Below are 19441 nucleotides of genomic sequence, written 5' to 3'. Positions count from 1 at the left end.
TATTCTCTCAGTGGTTGACCCCATTAATAGCTCCTCTCTCTATATGCATAATAGTGTCTCACAATTAAAGCTGAATTTAATTGCTTGTCTGCAATAAAAATGCATTTTTTTTCTTTTACCTCTGAACTATTTTTCTGTCAAGCTACAATAGGAAAATAACAGCGATGATGAGCTGTGAGAACAACAGACCACCAAATTTGACAATATTAATGGTTATAATGCTTGCTGGGGAATCTGAGCAAGGGCAGCACAAGAATCAGAATAAAGAAGGATGCCAGCCACCTGCTTGCAAAATTTGGCACAAAAATGTATATGCAAGTTATAAAATTTGGAGTAGGATATTCAAGGTGGGACTTTTGCCAGGTGTTTTTCTCAGCTAAGCACGATATGAAGCAATATTGATGCCGAGCAGGCTGACAGTGCAGGTCTCAGAGCTCCCTTCTGGTTTTCCTCCCACGACAGAAATACTTTTGTTTACTTGGACATATAAAAGGTGCCTCTATTTATTAACATTTCTATGATCATAGGTTTGAATCCTCTTTCTGTACCAATACAACAGGAATGTGGATTTATGCAGATTACTGGATTATGGGATTTGGGTGGGTAGGTAGGTATTATAGAAGTTGCAGTTATTTTTTGTCATACAGCATAGAACTGACATTTTATAAGGAATGTATCCATCCCCTTGTTCTGTAGAAGTAAACTGAAGAGCCATGGATTTTGGAGGCTGGCAGGTAATCTTCAATGCATCCAGTTAAAAAAAGATCAACAACTTACCACAGGGAACTTCCCTGGACTGAGATGTGACTGATAGGCTTTGCATTGGGCCAGAGTGCAGAACAACCTGGCTGTTTTCCAGAATGGGGCACAACTGTGATCTAATGATCCTAAAGCTATTCAGAAACATCAAGAATGGGACAAGAGAGGGTAAAATGGAAAACTTCTGTGTTGTATCAACATACAGTACTATACACAGCACCAAATATCAAACCATTAAAGCATTGTCTTGTTACCAGTAGTGCACTGCTTCATATCCAGCATGAAATGAACACTGTTCACATACAGACGCTGCTTTGTGCTAAGGGGTAACCAACATATTACAATTAATCAAAACTGCCTGTACATCCAGTTCAAAAGATTGAGATACTATTGAAAGGAATCTGACACAGTACTGTGTTCTTTTATTGCTGGTAATTTCCATATTGTCCCTGTAAAAAAAAAAAAAAGAAGTAATAGAAATGTTGAAGGATAATATATTGGAGGCTTACTGCAAGTTAGGCAATTTCTTTTGGTCTGTGAATTTTACAAGACCTACTGAAGTATCACCTGTATACCTGCACCATATTATCAGATTTATCGACAGATCTAACAGCCAGATCTGCTCTTTCAGAGCACAGATTTAGACAATTTACCTGCTCATAGCCATAAGGCCTCTGTTGCTGAGCGGATGGGCCTGTTTGGGAAGCTCTGTAACTTCCATATTGCTGCCCCTGTCCCTGTTGGTAGCTGGAATACTGTGAAGAGGCTCCTTGTGCAGGACCTGAGAAGACAGTAAAATCCATTACAGGCTGTAAAATCCATTACAGGCTTGATTTGCTGGAGTTTTTAAGAGCTAACACAATCTAAAATATGATGCTAACAAAGTAAGCTCTGTGAGTAAGAACTGTGAGTAAATTCTGCCCAGACCTCCCCTCTAGGTTTACACTAGGAGGCGTTAATACTAATAATGATGTAGTTGCAGCAGTGTAAACCTCAGATTTTAAACTTTGCTTAAAAAATGTCATAATACTTCTAAGTGAAGCCTCTTTGAAATCTGTATAGGCACAGCTCAGTTTTGATCTCTGTGCAAACTACCTGGCCTTTATTTTAGTAACAACTGCATGTTTAAATTCCTCTCTAATCTGGCTGTGCCACCATAAGCAACAGAGGAGTGATTCTCTGGACTGCTGATGTTCTTTTTCATGTCAGTTCAGAAGGACTAGGTGTGTAGGAGGCCTGGGAACCCAGGCAGTGACCTCCTGATGATGTTTAACACAAAGTCAACATGAAGAAAATGTGTATTTTCTAACTTCTATCAAAAGAGAGAGGGATTCAGGATGGAGTGCAGTGCTACACTTATGTATGTTACTGCCCAGAATCCCTTTACTAGATCTTTGGCTAATTTTGGTACATTGTTAATCCAAGGTTAATCAGGGAAATAGTTTACAGCCTATTTTAGCTTAGGGATGGAGGCATCAAGGTGAAACACTGCAAACATTTGACTGAAAGTTTTCTTACCATATCCTTGCTGCTGTCCTGGGTAACTCTGTTGATTTGGGTATTGCTGCTGGGAATATGTTTGCTGTTGTGCAGCTCCCTGTTGGTATCCTGCCTGCTGCTGGCTGTACTGAGAATTTCCTGGAGAGGGAAATATTGGAATTGTTTGGAGATGAGGCAGATATTTCACTGTACATGTGGATGATGAGGAAAACAAAGGCATAAGGAGCCTCGGTCTAGAACTCATACACAAATACTTTTCTTAGAAACAGATGATTGGATTTTCCCAAGCAAGATGTTTTTTTCTCCAGTGATCTTTAATTCTTTTGAATAGGAGAGTTACTTATTTATACACATCACTAAACAAAGAAACAAACAACTGTGTTTGTTTCTGTTTGAAGTAATTTTTTTATCCCAGAAGGGCTTCAGAAGAAAAAGGAACAAGGATAAGCCTGCCAGGGTAAATAGCTGCTTTCTCAAGAAGCCCTCTCATTTTATTTTCTTCTAGATAATGATGTTTATTCACATATCCCAGAAAGACCACTTATCTAGTTGTTACTGGTATTTTTTTTCAAATACCTACGAAGGAAATTCCATTTGCTGTATCCTGAAACAACAAAATGAACAGAGGCTCTATAGGAGACATCGCTTCTCCTAAATGCACCTTGCTTCATCATAATTCAGTTAATAGTACCAGTTAATTTAGAGTTCAGATATCTCGATAATATATTGAATTTACTGTGAGGATTTTGCTGTGTTTTCCTACCTCCTTCATAGTAGTGCTGTGTAGAGTCATCAAACGACCGGTCGTAGCTCTGTTCAGTGTAGGATGACTGCTGATAGGCATAATCACCATGCCCTGCAAGGAGTCACAAGGATTTGTCAGGTACATTCTTATGGGACCATAGACACAGTGTTGAATGTATATTTAATATATTTTATGAAGCTGCTTATGCACCAAGATGAGGCTAAGAGCAAATACAGACCCCTTAGGGAGAATATCGAATACGAGGCAAGGAAAATCACACCAACAGATAGAACTCTTGTGTTTACTAATCCAAACTGGGCTTTTATAAACTGGACTAGTTTATATAGCAGGGTGCACTGATGTGCATGTTTTGTACCAGGCTCCCATCCCCTGGGATTCTCATTTTCCAGCACTGAAACTGGAAATGAAGCACAGTAGGTTTGCCATGCCCTTGGATGTGGCAGTCGTGGTGCTCTGCACTTGAGCAGTATCACAATGAGCCCAGCACAGAGGAATTACCATCTGGATAGTATTGCTGATTCATAGGTTCTGATGAGCCTTGGCCATGACTGTACTGCTCACTGTAGTATTCCTCCTGACCCATGTACTGCTGTGAGGAACCTGCAAGGCACAAGACAAGGCAGACTCAGCCTGTGCGCTCCTAAGGGATGCGTTTCTCTTATCTAATATTTATTTTAAAGAAAACAGAGTTTATGTATGGAAAAGCAAACAATTGAGAGCAGTTATAAAGATGTTTTTCTCACTAGGAAAAGGAAATAAATTTGTATTTTCAGACAAAGATGGCTGAAATTGAAATCACAAACCAGTCAGTAACACATCCTACAATCACTTCTGCAGCAACACTGAAAATAAGGGCTGCATTTCATCTACTAATCTGAGTTATTAGAAAGCAAGCACAGGAATGGATTCCATGCTCAAGAGCACAGTCAGAATTAAATATATTTTCATTAATACATTAATTTGTTTCTTAGCAAAATTCAGTTTATTTTCGAATCAGTGTAGCAGCTTTATTACCTCTTAGAACTTTATCCAGGGACGACTTAGAGCATGGTAGTTATCCTCTGGTGTTTTCCTTTCCTTGGCCTAATTCTTCATTCTACTTGCTGGCAAAATATATCTTCTTTCCAGAAATGTGTTCCTTGCTAACTGTGCCATGTTAGGGCTGATCCAGCACCATGAGAAAGAATTGAAGAGATTCCCAGTGCCTTGAATGAGCTGTATATCAAATTGTTTATCTTTTCTTTAGAGATTTATGATCCCTTTTAGACAGAATTATTTTTCTAAACACCCAAAATAATCAAACAGATGAATCCTGAAAATAGATTCAAGTTCATCTCATTGTCATGATACTCTCACCATTCAGGATTTCCTGTGCTCCTGGCAGGGATTCTCTGTTTGTAAATGTGACAGACTCAGTGTCATCAGAGTAATGAGAGTTCTATCAATAATCTGATAGCAGTTTTACCTTGCTGTGAAGCTCTGTAAGGGCCCATGGGTCGCTGCCCCATCATGCTGTTGCCTTGGTTGCTCTGGCTCATCATGGCAATGGAGGATTGTCCCTGGTAGTGCTGGCTCCCTCCTTGTGCTGAGTTGTAATGTGACGTTGCTGCTTGCTGGTGCATCATGGAGACTACAATGGACATGGAAAAGATTGTTTTCCAAAGATGAACATGGGGCAGTTCTCTCCTAGTCTCTTTAGAAGCAAGTTAAAACCTTCAGCTAACATGCATCCTGATAATTCTGTGAATTTTCCACAGGGGGAGATGTTTTCCTACTGGATTTATTCTACTCTTCTGCACTGGAATCCAGAAGGGCTCTTATTACATGGTCAGTTCTTGCCATTTGCTTCAGCAGATATTTAAAAATATACCCAGCCCTTGATTATTATTAGCTTACTTAAAATAATGTAAACCTTATTGCAGTGCAGTAGGGTTAAAGCAAGAAACAAAAAATGATGTTTGTTCCTGTCTACCTCCTGACTATTTCATTGCTGCATTTCTTTTCTAATGTCTTCTTTCCTCTGCTTCCTTCTTCTCATACACTTGATGATTATAGAGTTTAAATGAACTGATATTCTAGGATTTATTTGATTCTTAAATGTCATGCTGCTGTAAAGAATTCTAAAGCATCAGACATCCCATTCAACGTGATTCAACTAGAAAACTTTTTTTGAATTGTCTACTAGTCTCTTAATGCCCTGCAAACAATGTGAAGTACCAATAAAATAACAAAATTAACTAGTAATGTACAAACAGTGAATGTGTTACACCCTGGTAGGTTCTTTGTGCTTGGGCAAAGGTGCTGCTCAGATCCCTCCCATGGCTGTGGGATTTGCTGCCAGGGCTATCAGACTATGCTGCTGCACCTCTACCTGACCCTCTTTTCCCCAGCTCAGCCTCACCATGGTGAGTCAGCCAAAGTTAAAGCAAGTGTGAAACTGCTCTGAATTACACTGGCCCCTGACACCTGGAAATTCAGAGATGTCTGAAAGCTCCCTGTCCCTCAGGTATGTTTGCAGCTGTCTACAGGAAATATTTACAGAACAAAGTCAAGTGTGGCAAACCCTGTGAGGTCATAGGGAAGCCAAGGTGGGCCAGGAGCAGGCAGAGGGGTTACCTGGGTTGGACTGCATGTTGATGTTTGTCCGGGAGACGTAATTGCCGATGGAGCCCTGGCCCTGCATGGGCACGTTCTGAGACGCAGGCACTGTGTGGCTGTAGCCAGGGCCAGTCCCGTGGCTGCTCACTGTCATGCTCAGAGAGGTCGTGGGCATGGTGTTCTGGCCTGACTGCTGCATAGACACGTGGTTAGGACCTACAGAAATCAGAGAGAGCAACAGGAAAATCTCAGCTGTTACTGGCAAAGCACAGTGAGCACGAGGCCCTTCTGAAATACCTTATGATAAGGCAAAACAAAAAACCAAAATCTTCATTATTAGCACTCCCTGTTATGTACGGACAAATAAAAACTGCTGCACAGTTAGAGCAAACCTCCTCTTCCTGGCAGCCAAATCCAGGCTGTACAGGGTTGCAGATGGGAAGAACAAAACCAGCAGCAATGCCCTACAACCACTTCCTTGCAGGCAGCAGAATTAAAAAATGCCACTAATTTCAGGTACTTCAGAAAATACATGGACTCTGGGAACATCCCAGCCTTTGGATATCTGTCCTTTCCTTCCTCTTGTCCTGCAGTTGATCCCTTTTCCCCCTTCACACAGGCAGTGACAATGGGAAGGCACAGCAGTGCCTCACAGACACTGCACATTGCTGCAGGCACTATTCCTATATAGTGGATATAACTATATATAACTGGTACTATATAACTGGTATATATAACTATCTATAACTATATAGTTCCTCTATAACCAGCTCACCTTCTTAGCTGGGGCTTCTGAAGTTCTCTGCTCAGAGAACAAGCCTATCTCTCCCTTTCCTGAAGTTTGACTAAAAGTACCTCAGGAAGAGGAAGATAAATTTTCCAAGTCACCATTGCAATCCCAGTTGTTCCTCCCTTTCCAACATCAGAATGTAATCATCAGACTGCTCCAGATACATCCTGGATTTGTATCATCCTGCTTTTCTGGCAGTGTGCTTATTTTTCAAAATTCTGTTGCAGTTGGGTGGCTAATATTGGGGGAAATGGGGTTCTTATTTGTTCTTTATTGCTGGAAGTAGTTTTATGAATGAGTTTTACGAAGTTGTTTTCACTGTATATTGTTACTATCCAAGCTGTGATGGTGCATATTGTTGTCTATCTAAATTCAGCCCTGTTGTTGTCAATCTCAATTAATTTAGGTAGAATGCAGAATCCTTAGAAGAGGCAGAATTATGTTGCAATGTTTAAATAATGATATTTTAATTCAGGGTTATTAAGTGTATCTGCAGCCTCTGAAAAACACCTAACTCATTTAGTACAAACCTCATTCATTAACCTTAATGGTTTTCATAGACATCAAAATTGGAACATTTGCTGTAAATTATGATATTTTCCTCTGATGAAGAGATGCAAGCAGCAGTTTCAACAAGAGATAAAGAGAGACAGTTCTGAAATCAATGGAGATGGGTCAAAGTGCTGCTACAGAAAATTATCTCTGTGTTTTGCTCTGGTTTGTTTAAGTTGTAAAGCTGATCCTGGTGCAACACAAGGCCACACAGTGTGTGAATGGAGATAGAGTTGCCTTGAGTGAGAGGTGGAGTGAAGCAAATGTTGGTAAACCTTGCCTTATTTGCATGGGAAAAATTAGAGATTCTTGGCCCTCTTTAAAATAAGAAAAAAAAAGGTTGGCTAATTTGTGATTGTAAGGGAAAATATGTGGATGAGTCCAGTTCTCATGGCTTTCAATCAGCAGCAATTACTCCAGAGATCTGGAGGAGGCTGGGGAGCAAATCAGAAAACCAACAACAGTAGCACTGAAAATTTCTATTCTTAATAACACAAAACAATGTTTTGACTGAGTTAATATATTACTCATACTCAGTATTAAATCTTTCAAAACAAAGGCCCTGAAAAATGTAGTAAGTTCACTTTATAGGTCCCTTATCCAATTGCGTAAAAGGTACAATAGGCTTGACCACAAAGGGATTTTCAAAAACTCAGAAGTAATTTCATGGCTTGTGTCTGCTCTTGAGTCCCCCTGCCAAGGTCTGTGATTTTACAATCAGATATTTCTATTTATAGAAACTGGTTTTGGTCTCTGTTACTCTGGGAGACACCCACAGAAACAACTGACTAAATAACTATGATCTACAACACAAACTGATTATTCATAATATAAAATGCACATATTAAAAATTGGTTTTTTAATTAGCTTAGTCGCATGAACAAAACCAAACAGATTTTATTATCTTATTAACATGAAATGTCTGTGCAAATTCTTTGGCTGTGTAGTACAACCTTTTGTAGAGGACAAAGACTGGTGCAACACCAAATGATTTGTAAGGAGAAATGCATCCTGGAAGGTCTTTGCAGTCTGGAGCCTTGGTTGTGTGGTTAGTCATGCAAGCAATTCCATTTTACCACTTCCACGACAAAAATACTGCAACATATCATTTTTCCTTACTAAAAACTTGGATGCATCTTCACTCGGTGATTTTCACCATGCATTTTAAAAAAAAAAAAAAAAGTCTTTAATTTCCTCTGCAGAAACACAAAGCACTCTGCAGAAACCAACCTCACCCCTGCCTGTAGCCATTTTGTGGTGACTCCAGCACGAGCCTGAAATCCCCACACGCCTGCAAGGTGAGTTAGGAGAGGTCTTTCCCAGCTCCCTCAGTATATTCCGCATTAATGATTTTGTCGCCAGGCAACAGCGAAGCAGCACAAAGGGGAGCGGGGCTCACCATTGCTGATCTGGCTCTGCATGAGGGAGGAGGGCGGGAGGCCGCTGCCGATGGCGTCGCTGAGGTTGCTCTGCGAGTGGAGGGATTGGTTGGACGCGCTCTGACTCATCCCTCCCGGGCCCAAGTTGATGTTCTGCGTTGGTGGCTGCGAAACAAACAGGGAGGAAAAAGCAAGTTTTTTTTTTTTTTTGGTTAGGTTTTGAATTAGAAAAAATAGCAGCCCCCTAAATTAGCCTGGCTATGACTAAAAAGTGCCTGGGTTAAATGCGTGTTTGCTTCGATTTTTTGGGTAAATCTTTCTCGGTTTGACTCCTGTGTGTGAATGACATTGAGCGTGACAGAGCAGCTGACAGGCAGCAGCACAGTGCAGGGCTTGAAATTACTGTGTTTGTCACAGAGTGTGGCTCCTGTGCTCGTTCCCCTGCACTCACATGGATTTCCAAACACAACCACTGCGGGGAATGCATTAGCAAAGACAACACAGGAGCGTGGTGACAGATTGACCTTTGCCAAGCTATGCCGCAGCTTGTGTTGTGTGTGGTACTTCCCAAACCAATCCACTGGGCAAGAATAACAACATGTGTAAAGACAAACCGATGCCCGAGTGTTGAATTAGATTCTTGATGCAAATCAGCAGCATTTTTCCCCCCCAAGTAAAGAATAGAGTAAGAACAGGTAAGAATATTGAATCTGGAACAAATGGAGCTGTTCAGATCTGCACCACTGCATCATAACCCTTGAGTTATGGGACAGAGATTAACACAAATGTCTCATAAAACATAATTTAAATGCAGTAGAAGTAATTTTTGATTGGTGGTCTACTTGGCCACTTCAAAACTTTCAGCTGGAAAAATACTAAAAAATGGTTCATTTATAGTGATCAGTGACAGAATCAAAGAACATTTCCCTCTGGCATAGCTGATGTATCTGAGGGAAATAACTATGATATTAGTTATACTAATAACTAATTATTAGTTACAGAAATTGTACTGGTACTTACAGCAGGAAGCAAGGACTGCATATTCTGGTTAGAGTCTGCTATTGTTGCCAAATAAACCAGGTTTCTGTGCAAGATTTGTTGGTATCTACAGAACAAGGAGTAAAGCTCATTTGGAAAGGGTTAACAATACACAAAATTCCAGGTATTTATCTTTTTTTTCTCTATTTACAAATGGTTAAATTACCTGAACCCATTTTTAATCTGTCCTAATAAACAGCAGTAGCAATGACCTGTGTCTGTGCTGTCATGTTTCCCATCAACGATCACTGTGCTCAACACCTCTTTTATAAAAGGATAAACTCCAAAAGGATAAACTTGGGGGAACAGAGACACAAAATGCAACTTCTTTGAAAGCACTTTGAACTGTGCAGCTGGGACTCCATCTTTGAGCACTGATACCCAGTCAGCTGCTCCAACAATCAGACACTTCTCCCTTCTCTGTCTAACAAGGGCTCTGGTAGAAATGAAATCCCACAACTCCAAAGCCCAAAACCTGTATTCCCTGCCAGCAAGCTGAGAAGAACATGATTTTTCTCAAGAGTGCTCTAACTGGAGTGTTTACTCAAGTAAGCACCAGCAGAACCATTTCTGCTTCTTCACAGTTCTCCATGAACGGGAAAAGCTCCTAGAAAGGAGCAGGAGTGTTTCCAAGAGCAAACCAGCAGCTGTGCCACTGAGCAAAGGCAAGAGTCAGCCTTCAGGAAACATTTCTAACAAACTCCCCGCTCTGTAATACTCACTGAGTACATTCTGCAGTTTTCCCCTTGCTCTGATAATCCATAATACATTGTATTAGGTGGTGATTTTCATCTAGCATCTGCATAAAAGAAATAGGACCAGAACATGTTACTATGAGAATTGTGTAAAAGTCCTGTATTTTTGTGATTCTCCACCCTCCTTGGATGTTTTGTGCAGTTTTGTTGCTTTGGCTGTTGTAAATTACCTCCATGTGACTTTATTGAGCCACAAGGTTGATTCACTTATCAACAGATATCTTTAAAGTGGTTACTTGAAATCCCCATACAGAAGAATTCATGCTCTTGGCTTGTTCCTTAAATGGCAGATAAATTCTGATGTTGAAGAAGGAAAACACTTTCACTGTGAGTTATCTCTGCCTCATCCCAAAGTATCCCCCAACCCTTTCCAAAACATCAGGTATCACTAACATGCCTACTTTTAAGTAGGAAACAGACTTTCAAACAATTAAACTTACTCCTTTTCCTTGAGCATGCTGACAGCCGAACCTGATGAAGTACAAAATTTGCATCACTGCAGCTACTGAAACCATGTTTAAGAGAATGATATCCCAATGTGTCCTGACTTTTATTTAATGAGCTCGTAATATGATTAAAAGCTTAAAATACCCTTTGATTTGTTCTGAAATTTCAGATACATTAGTTTGTCCCTTTCCCCCAGATTTCATGTGAATGCAGCACACTTTCTCCAGGTGAATGAATAAAAAAAATAATACCAGCATGTAGAAATTTAGATTTGCCTCTGGCATAACGGAGCTTGTAGGTACCACTGCTATCAAGTGCTTGCAAGATTGAGCTTTTGAACCACTGTGTCATCAGGGCAGGAGAGCTCTTGAGGAAAGAACCATTTCTGGCTCAGAACTGAATTTCACTGCCCTGGAAATGCTCTTTGATGAACTATTTTAGAGGAGCACCAGCACTATTTTATTGACAAAAGCTCAGACTTCCTCTGTGTGAAATCTGTTTTAGGAATATTTGATACTGGGATAAGAACAGCTTTGAAAGGCTATTAAAATTGAGTTAGTAAATAAAAATAAGCTGCTTATATAATATGAATGCAAATAAGAAAAATATTTTTCATTGAAATTTGGATATGTTCTCAAAAGCTCACTTTAATGAGGACTTTTGGAGTTTATTTTTTCTCCTGCTGTCTCTGCTCCACTTCCATCCTTGACTATTAATCCCATCCAGTTCCTGTGCCTGCAAGTCTCCTCCTCAGCATTGCTGTTTGTCAGAGAGAAGATCACTGCCAACAGTCCAGCACTGATGGACAGTCCCACAGTAACCTGCCAGCAAAGGCACCTGAGATGGGAAATGGTTCCACTCACTATTTTAAAAGAAAGAACATTTTGAAGCTTCCATGAAGTTTATGAATATGCAAAAAGGAAAGGGCTAGAAAATCAAACAGAATACACTTTATCTGCCCTTTGTCTGTGGGTGTGGGTTTAATTACAAACAACTCAATTATGAAATCATTCCAACTGATTTGAAGCTTGGAGGAAAACTTATTCACCGAGTCCGAAATATTTCAGTGTTTCCAGCAACTGGTTCACAACACCACGTGCTGCGAGAGCTCCACAAGATGGGATGTTTCCAAACAGCCCCCTGAGATGCAAGTCATCTCTCTGGGCTCTCTGGCCGCAGTCTGTCCTGCCCTCAGCTCTGCTCTGCTGCCACCGAGGGGGGTTTTGTCCCCTGGAAGTCCCAAAGTGGCAGCAGAGCACGGCTTGGCTGCCCAGCCCTGGTGACAGGGTAATTGCTGCGCTGGCAGTGGCACTCCTGCCCCGGTCACTGTGAAGGGACCTCACAGAGCTCACACCTGGCTGCCACCACACCTGAGCCATGGGGAACGGCCAAAATGACAGCAAAATGCACCTGACAAACAGCAGTGACAGCAAAACATCACATTCTGTATTGACATTTCCAGCCTCGCTGCTCCTGACCGTCACCTTCCTCAGGAGAAGGGTGCCAGGGTCTGCTTGTGCTGCCAGTCCTGGGAAATAGCAAACAATAACTTCTCTGAGCTGGCCTCCACATGAGACCCATGTGGGCATCTCCTCTCCAGAGGAAATCTTTCAAAACCTTTGTTTGTCATTAAACATCAACAAACACATCACAATAATAATAATAATAGTTTATGAAAAATACCAGTGGCTGGTGCTCCCTCTATCTTCTGAGAGATTAAAATTCTGCATCCAGATACAAAAGAAAACCCTTGCAAATTCAGTATTTTATTTCAATTCATTTTTTTAGGTTGGATTCTTTGGGAGCCAAAAGTTGACATACATCATAAATTAATCGCATATTTGCAAATTTTATTGCCGTTTCCCAATGTATGCTTGGCAGCGTTTCCCCTTGGCGAGCAGCAGGGATAACGTGCCATCCCGATTTTATTCCCTACGTCCTTCTCTCGCTCTCTTTGCAGCGATCTGAACACCTTTGCTTTGTTCCACCTCCTCCTCCTCCTCCTCCTTCCCCCACCTCTCTCTCTCCAGCTGTCCATCTCTGCAGCCCTCGCAAATTCACGAGTTTTCCTGATCGCCCTAGAAATCAGCCTCCAGCTGCAGGAGCATGGGCAGAATAAATGTCTAAAATTGTCTGTATAAAAGCATGCTCTTTTACCTTCTGGATAGTTTGCTGGGTGACCTCCCCTTTGCCTCTTGGGCGAGCAGAAGCAAAGGCAACCGACATGGTGGGGGATTTTTATGTGTCTATAATATATCGGTTCCAGGCTCTAATAATATTGTTATTATCTGGCTGCTATTGCCGTGCGAGGATTCTCCGCAGTGCACGGCCAGGGGGGCGCCCGCAGATGGTACGATCTGCGCCCCGCGAACACCCGCGGGCGCCGCGCCCCGCGCCGCCGGGCACCGCCCCCGCCGCGCCCCCCCGAGCCCCCGCGGCGGCGGGACGGGAGCGGCGGCGCCGGTTCGGGGAGGGAACGGGATCAGAGGCGCCGCCGCCTCCCCGCCGCCCGCACATGGTGCGGTCCCGGCCGCCCGGCTCCCGCCGCCTCGGCCGCGCCGCCCGCTGCGCCAACTGCGTACGCCAACTGCGTACGCCAAGTGCGCCAGCGCGGGGAGCGGCGCGGGGCCGCTACGCCAAGTGCGCTGCGGGCGGACAGCGGGGGACGGGGAGCGGCGACGCGGGGACAGGGATGGAGCAACTCTGCTGCGAGGGAAGGCTGGGGAATCGCGGCTGTTCCGCCTGGCCTCGGGGTGACCCCATGGGGGCTCTCCAGTACCTCTAGGGGACTCACAGCAAGGATGGGGCAAGGCTGAGTGGAGTGACGGAACAAGGGGAATGGGTTCACATTGAAAAAGCGACGGTTTAGGTTAGATATTAGGAGAATCTTCCCTGCGAGGGCGGCGAGGCCCTGGCACTGAGCGCCCAGAGAAGCAGCGTTTGCCTTATGCCTAGAAATGTCCAATGGACGGGGCTGGGAGCAACCCGGGATAATGGAAGATGTCCCTGCCCATGGCACGGGGTGATTTTTGCGGTCACTTCCACCCAAACCCCCTGGATTCCCTGCGCGGTGCGTGCGCCAGTTGCGGGGCGTGCCGGGCGCTGCGCAGCGTGCGCAGAGTGCGTACGCCAAGTGCGCAGCGCAGAGTGCGTACGCCAAGTGCGCGGCGCAGAGCGCAGCGGCCCCGCCCCCGGCCCGCCCGGATGACGGTGCGGGTTCTGCCGGAGCCATGAGCTACGACCGCGCCATCACCGTCTTCTCCCCGGACGGGCACCTCTTCCAGGTGGAGTACGCGCAGGAGGCGGTCAAGAAGGGCTCCACCGCGGTGAGTCGGCGGCCGCGGGGCGGCGGGGCTGTGGCGGCGGGGCTGGACCCGTGGCGGGGCTGGGCCGCGCTGCGCGCCCGGCCTGGCGGGCCCGGAGGCCGCGGGAGCCGCTGCGGGGACGTTCCCGGGGGGATCCAGGGTCCGTGGGGCTGCCCAGAGCCCCGAGCTGCCCGCGGGGCTCCGGCGGTGGGGCAGGCCCGGAGGGATCCTCTCTCAAACACAGATTGTGGTATTCTGTGTTTGGGCACGAGGCAGAGCCCAGCGCATTGGGAACGCGTCGGTAAAAGCCCTTAGGAGTGCATTGCTTCTCCCGGCTTCCAGCTGTCCCAAGCTTTTGCTCAATGAAAGTTTTGTTTCATTTAGGGGAGGAGAAGAAAAGTGTTAAATTGCAAATACCCTTGTATTAGTGATTGTAATAAGTTCTAGCAATAGTAAGTTTTAATTTGAAAAAGTCATAACTGTATTAATAGTTGTAGTATGTTTTAATTGGCATTACCAAAAAGAGAATTGACCATCTTTGGGATGGGAATGAATGTAACAAGATTGAGTGCCAAATAGATTCCTCGTTTTTTTCAGAAATTAAAAATACTGTGAAAGTGGAGACGGCATGCAATATAAGCACCTATCTTGTCTCTTGTTGAGTTTAATGTTTTTGGAAACATTTGGAACATGCTGATTCCCGTGCCCCTGTAAGAAATGGTGGGGATGAAAGGGAAGGGTCAGGATTTTTTTTTCCTCCCTGATGTTGGAAAAGGTGTATTCAAGGTATGAATTAGGAATTAAAGCAGTTGCAGACAGAACATTTTGGCAGCTGTAGGTGTTACTTGGCCTGATCTTCAGTGCCTTGGGCTCTGGGTTGAGCAGTGCCACTGGACTAGTGGGGTGTTTGTGGCTGTGGAAACACTGATGGTGCTGTTGGAGTAAGGACAGCTGTAAGAGGAGCTGAGTCTGTTTCTTGGGAGCCACAGGGATTTAGGTTGTTGTAAACTGATGATGAAACTGCACCCTGAAATGCATTGCAATTTTTGTTACATCAGTCCTGCCTCCGGGTTGAGTGGGAAATAAATCCTGACTTCAAGCTGAGGTAATGGTTACAGAGAGGGGCTTTGTGCTTGGTTACTGCTCACTTGAGCAGAGTCTGCAGCTGTCAGGATCATTGGACCTGGGTTAACTTTTTTACTTCTTCTTTTCATGCCTGGAAGGTTGGAGTAAGAGGGAAGGATATTGTTGTCCTTGGTGTGGAGAAGAAGTCAGTGGCCAAGCTGCAGGATGAGAGAACTGTCAGGAAGATCTGTGCCCTGGATGACAATGTCTGCATGGCTTTTGCAGGTACATGGTGCCTTCAGGGGTTTTGGCAGCTTTTGGGGCACCTTTGGGTGTGTTTGTGGAATCTGGGAACACAAAATATGGGGTGTGACTGTCTGAGAACTGTGGGAGGCACAGGGAGGCACAGTATTTCCACAGTAGCTTATTTTTTTTTTTTTTTTAAGATGGAGAAGTAGAATGTCAGTGACAATAATATTTTTAAGGGGAGATCTGATTTAACTGACTAAAACAACAGGGTTTAGGTTGAGTGTGCAGGAATGAGAGGCTCAGTTCTTTCTCCTGCCTTGCTCCCTTAGCCAGGGTCTGGGATATGTGCAGGGATGCTCCCAAACTTGAGGAAATTTCTCTAATAAAAAAACCAAGGCTGTAAGTGAAAAATGGCAGCATTAGCTGAAAACTAAATAATAATAAGAATTAAATAAGAAATAAATTTCTTTAAGGTCTTTTTTTTAAAGGGTCACACTTATCAGCTAGCATCATGCTGCAGTAGCCTCATTAACTAGATGAGGTTTGCTGGGCAGATGAAACTGGACTGCATGAGGAATAATGTGTGTGAGAATAAGCACTGCAAATTTGCTGGGATATGGGATGCTGTCAGTAATAGTCCCACTACCTGGTTCAGAAACATGGCAGCTGTAAACTGAATCCTTTAGTTATTTTTGTGCATTGACCACCTTCTGCTGCCTTACAAACACTCTTGCCTAGCAAACCTCAGAGTTTGAGCTCTGCTTTGATTTTCCCTTGCTGTTGACACTGACCCTGTGCCTTTTAGGGCCAGATTGGTGGTCTGAGGTGTTTTCATGACTCTGAGGCCACTGTGTCGTTTCAGGGCTGACAGCTGATGCCAGGATAGTCATAAACAGAGCTCGGGTGGAGTGCCAGAGCCACAGGCTCACTGTGGAGGACCCTGTCACCGTGGAGTACATCACACGCTACATTGCCAGCCTCAAACAGGTACCTGGGGTGCCCACAGCTGCTGGGGATGTGTCCTCACCTGGCAGAGGTGTTTTATGTGCTCCTGTGTTAGCCTGTTAACATTGTGCACATTAGGTGTGTGACAGGTGGGACTAGAGTGTCACACGTGTAACATGAACCACCTGGAATATCTGACACTTCTTCAAGCTGTGCAAATGCCTGTGCTCTGGCCTCACTCCACTTACCTGGTAAAAAACACACTGTAGGTTTTTATTGGGAATGGAAAAGAACAGCTGAGTGCTGTTTGAGTTTTTTCCCCCCCCAAGATAAAGCAGTTAGTGCTTGCAAGGCCTGCACAGTTCCATGTGCCATGTCATCAGGAGCACCCTGCTCATCTCACTCCCACAACACTGGGCCTGGCTCACTGTCTGTTCTTATGGCTCCTGCAAAGCCATTGCAGGGATGGGTAAGAGGGGAGCAAAGTGGTGCAGTATTAAATATGTTTTATGTTTGATAGTCATGAATTTAGGATGAATTGCAGCATCAAAATATGCCCAGCTGCATTCTGTGAGAAAATTACTCATTTGCCAGTGTATTATACTGATTTTCAGCCACCAGTGAGAATTAGAGAAAATTTAATTTACTTATGCACAGATGTGTTGGAGCAGTGGTGATGGTAATAATGTGATTGTTGTAATAATCACTGGTCTGTCAGAGCAAGGCACCACTGCCAGAGTTTCACTTTGTTCCTGTATCCCATCTCACATTTGTGTCTGTCTCTCTGGCACACTGACCATTTCTCTCACCCTGTTGCAAACACACCCGGCCCAGCTCCTGCTGTGGGTGTCAGCCCTCCTGCCCCTGGTGTGTGACATGGCAGTGACTTTGCTGGCAGTGTCTCAGGAGGGCTGTGACACGGCTCCAGTGGAACCTGCTCACAGCAGGAGCTGCCGTGATTTCTTTCCTGTGGAATCAGTGCAGATCATTGGTGAAAACTCTTCAGGTGTCCTCCTGGGATTTTTTGGCACACTGGGGCTTGCAGAGTTGGCTCTGGCTGCCTCAGCAGGTGGGGAGGTGCTTCTGGAAGCTGTAACCAGGTGTAGGAACAGGCTTGGACAGAACCACCTCTCACCTGCCTGCCTCAGGGGCTCCATGGGATACAGAGTCCTGACTAATGGAGAGAGCCAGCTAAAAGCATTTCTGGTGGCTGTAACTGCTCCAGAGTGTGCTTTGCAGCCTGAGTGTGTTCAGAAGTGCCTGAGGTGTGTCCTTTGTGCTCAGAGGTACACGCAGAGCAACGGCCGCAGGCCCTTCGGGATCTCCGCCCTCATCGTGGGCTTCGACTTCGATGGGACCCCCCGGCTGTACCAGACCGACCCCTCGGGCACCTACCATGCCTGGAAGGTGAGTGATGGGGGCAGTCCCTGCTGGAAATGGAACATTGGTGAGTTCATGGCTCCTTTACAGTGGATTGGGGTGGAGGAGCTCTCTGGCCAGATGGTGCTGTCTCACAGCTGCAAAAGTCCTTAATGATCAAATGTAGAGAGTGGCCATCTGCAGTTCAGCTTTCCTTGGGAAGTCTTGTCCTGCTTTCAAAGAAAACCCAAAACTAACTCACCTGTGCCAGATAACTGTCCTTGTGTGTGACAGATTATGCAATAGTCCAACTTTGTGTTTCTTTCTTACTCTGCAAATGAAATCTTTTCTAAACTCCCATTCATTTTCTTTTTTCCCTTAATGTTTCCAGGCTAATGCCATTGGCAGAGGAGCCAAATCTGTGCGTGAGTTCCTGGAGAAGAACTACACTGATGAGGCCATTGAAACGGATGATCTGACTATTAAACTTGTCATCAAGGCTCTTCTCGAGGTGAGGCTGCCTCACATCTCTTCTGTGGCTTTTCACTGTCCAGATTCACTTCTTAGATGTGAATATGGGAAAATATTTGTGGATGTCCCAAGGAAATACTGCAAAGGATCTGCGAGAGTTGTTTACTGTAGGCTGGGGGTGTTGGATTGAATTCAAGGTTCAGAATATTTGGGGTAACAATTCCCATAGTTTACACAGAACTTACCAGCAGCTCTGGGGAGGAATACAGACTTCACTTCTGGGTGTTAACACAAATGCACCAGAGATGTGCTAAAGCACGTGCTGAATATTTTATTTTTTAATTGAAGTTTAAGATACAGAAAATAGCACAGGTCAGGTGGTGGGGTTGGGGTGTTCTCCATCTGCCCAGGGCACTGGCACCACTGTGAAGACCCTTTTGAGAGTTAGTGCTGCTGGTGCTGAGAGCTTAAGAGCTAAGGAGTGAAATACACCCCATCCATATCTATTCTCCCTCTAAGGAGACCTGAGGGGGGTTTGTTGGAGTGAATTCCTGGCCAGGCTCCTAAAGCTTCCCTGTGCCTCACGCAGGTGGTGCAGTCTGGTGGGAAGAACATCGAGCTGGCGGTCATGAGACGGGAGCAGCCGCTGAAGGTGAGGCTGATGTTTGCTTCTCTCCCCTTGAGCCATCTCTGATACTGTCCTTGTTGATCTGCCTGCACTTAATCTCACATTTTGCACTGACAAATACTTCAGTTTTTTCTTAGTGGCCAAGGAATGTTGTTGTGTCTGCAGCAGGTACCTGCTTTCAGATAAACAGCAGTTCTTCCCATGGCAGAACTAGAATCACTTCATGAGTGTCTCTTAAGTTTATTGGTATCCTGAGGGTCACCCATGTTTCTGTTTTAGATCCTAAACCCTGAAGAAATTGAGAAGTATGTGGCTGAAATTGAAAAGGAAAAGGAAGAAAATGAAAAGAAAAAACAGAAGAAAACATCATGATGAATGAAATGCACCTGCTTAGCTGCTTCTTTTTAATTCGAGTGATGGGTTATTCTGTATAGACATGTAGGCATTCCAGTTACTCATACTGTGCTCTCTTGAGATCAACAATAAACCTAATGATTTTTTTTTAAAGCTGTTATTTAAAAAAAAACCTGCCTGTTCCTTGGATTTTAATTACCCAGGATGATCTGGTTGGCTACAGAACAGCAGCAGTGACCCATTAAAGGACAGAGACTTTGCTTGCATTTTTTGCCCTGGACACTTCACTTTGTTTAATGCTTCTTTTCTGCACTGTCTCAGCTCTCAGAATGTCCCTTTTTTTTACCTTAAGCAGCTGTCTTGGGGGTTGTATTATGGTCTCAACATAACTAATTTGGAGTTGGGGTTTTTATTCCCTAATGGGCACCTTTCAAGGAGAAAAGGCTGGGTTTGCCTTGCAGCAGCCTGTGTGTGTTTTACT

The 19441-nt window shown here is 44.3% G+C and overlaps 2 protein-coding genes across 2 annotated transcripts; one reads left to right on the top strand and one right to left on the bottom strand.

The window, feature by feature from the left end:
- Positions 1-612: 612 nt before the first annotated feature.
- SS18L1 (SS18L1 subunit of BAF chromatin remodeling complex) lies at positions 613-12933 on the bottom strand. The gene is made up of 11 exons (XM_054274497.1): positions 12742-12933; positions 10105-10181; positions 9365-9449; positions 8365-8509; positions 5642-5839; positions 4491-4655; positions 3524-3625; positions 3023-3115; positions 2278-2397; positions 1413-1540; positions 613-1208 (listed from the first exon to the last, which is right to left on the bottom strand). The coding sequence occupies exons 1-11, from the start codon at positions 12808-12810 to the stop codon at positions 1182-1184; spliced, it is 1209 nt and encodes a 402-aa protein (XP_054130472.1). The 5' UTR covers positions 12811-12933; the 3' UTR covers positions 613-1181.
- Positions 12934-13763: 830 nt separating this feature from the next.
- On the top strand, positions 13764-19226 carry PSMA7 (proteasome 20S subunit alpha 7). The gene is made up of 7 exons (XM_054274511.1): positions 13764-13910; positions 15113-15239; positions 16066-16190; positions 17433-17555; positions 17899-18018; positions 18568-18630; positions 18886-19226. Exons 1-7 carry the CDS (start codon positions 13815-13817, stop codon positions 18976-18978), a joined length of 747 nt encoding a protein of 248 aa, XP_054130486.1. The 5' UTR covers positions 13764-13814; the 3' UTR covers positions 18979-19226.
- Positions 19227-19441: the final 215 nt, after the last annotated feature.

This window comes from Melozone crissalis, unplaced genomic scaffold (genome assembly GCF_028551555.1).
Source record: "Melozone crissalis strain CALT ecotype California unplaced genomic scaffold, PUWL_Pcris_2 ptg000017l_1, whole genome shotgun sequence".
In the NCBI taxonomy this organism is placed as follows: Eukaryota; Metazoa; Chordata; class Aves; order Passeriformes; family Passerellidae; genus Melozone; species Melozone crissalis.
This window is presented reverse-complemented; position numbering and strand designations above follow the sequence as displayed.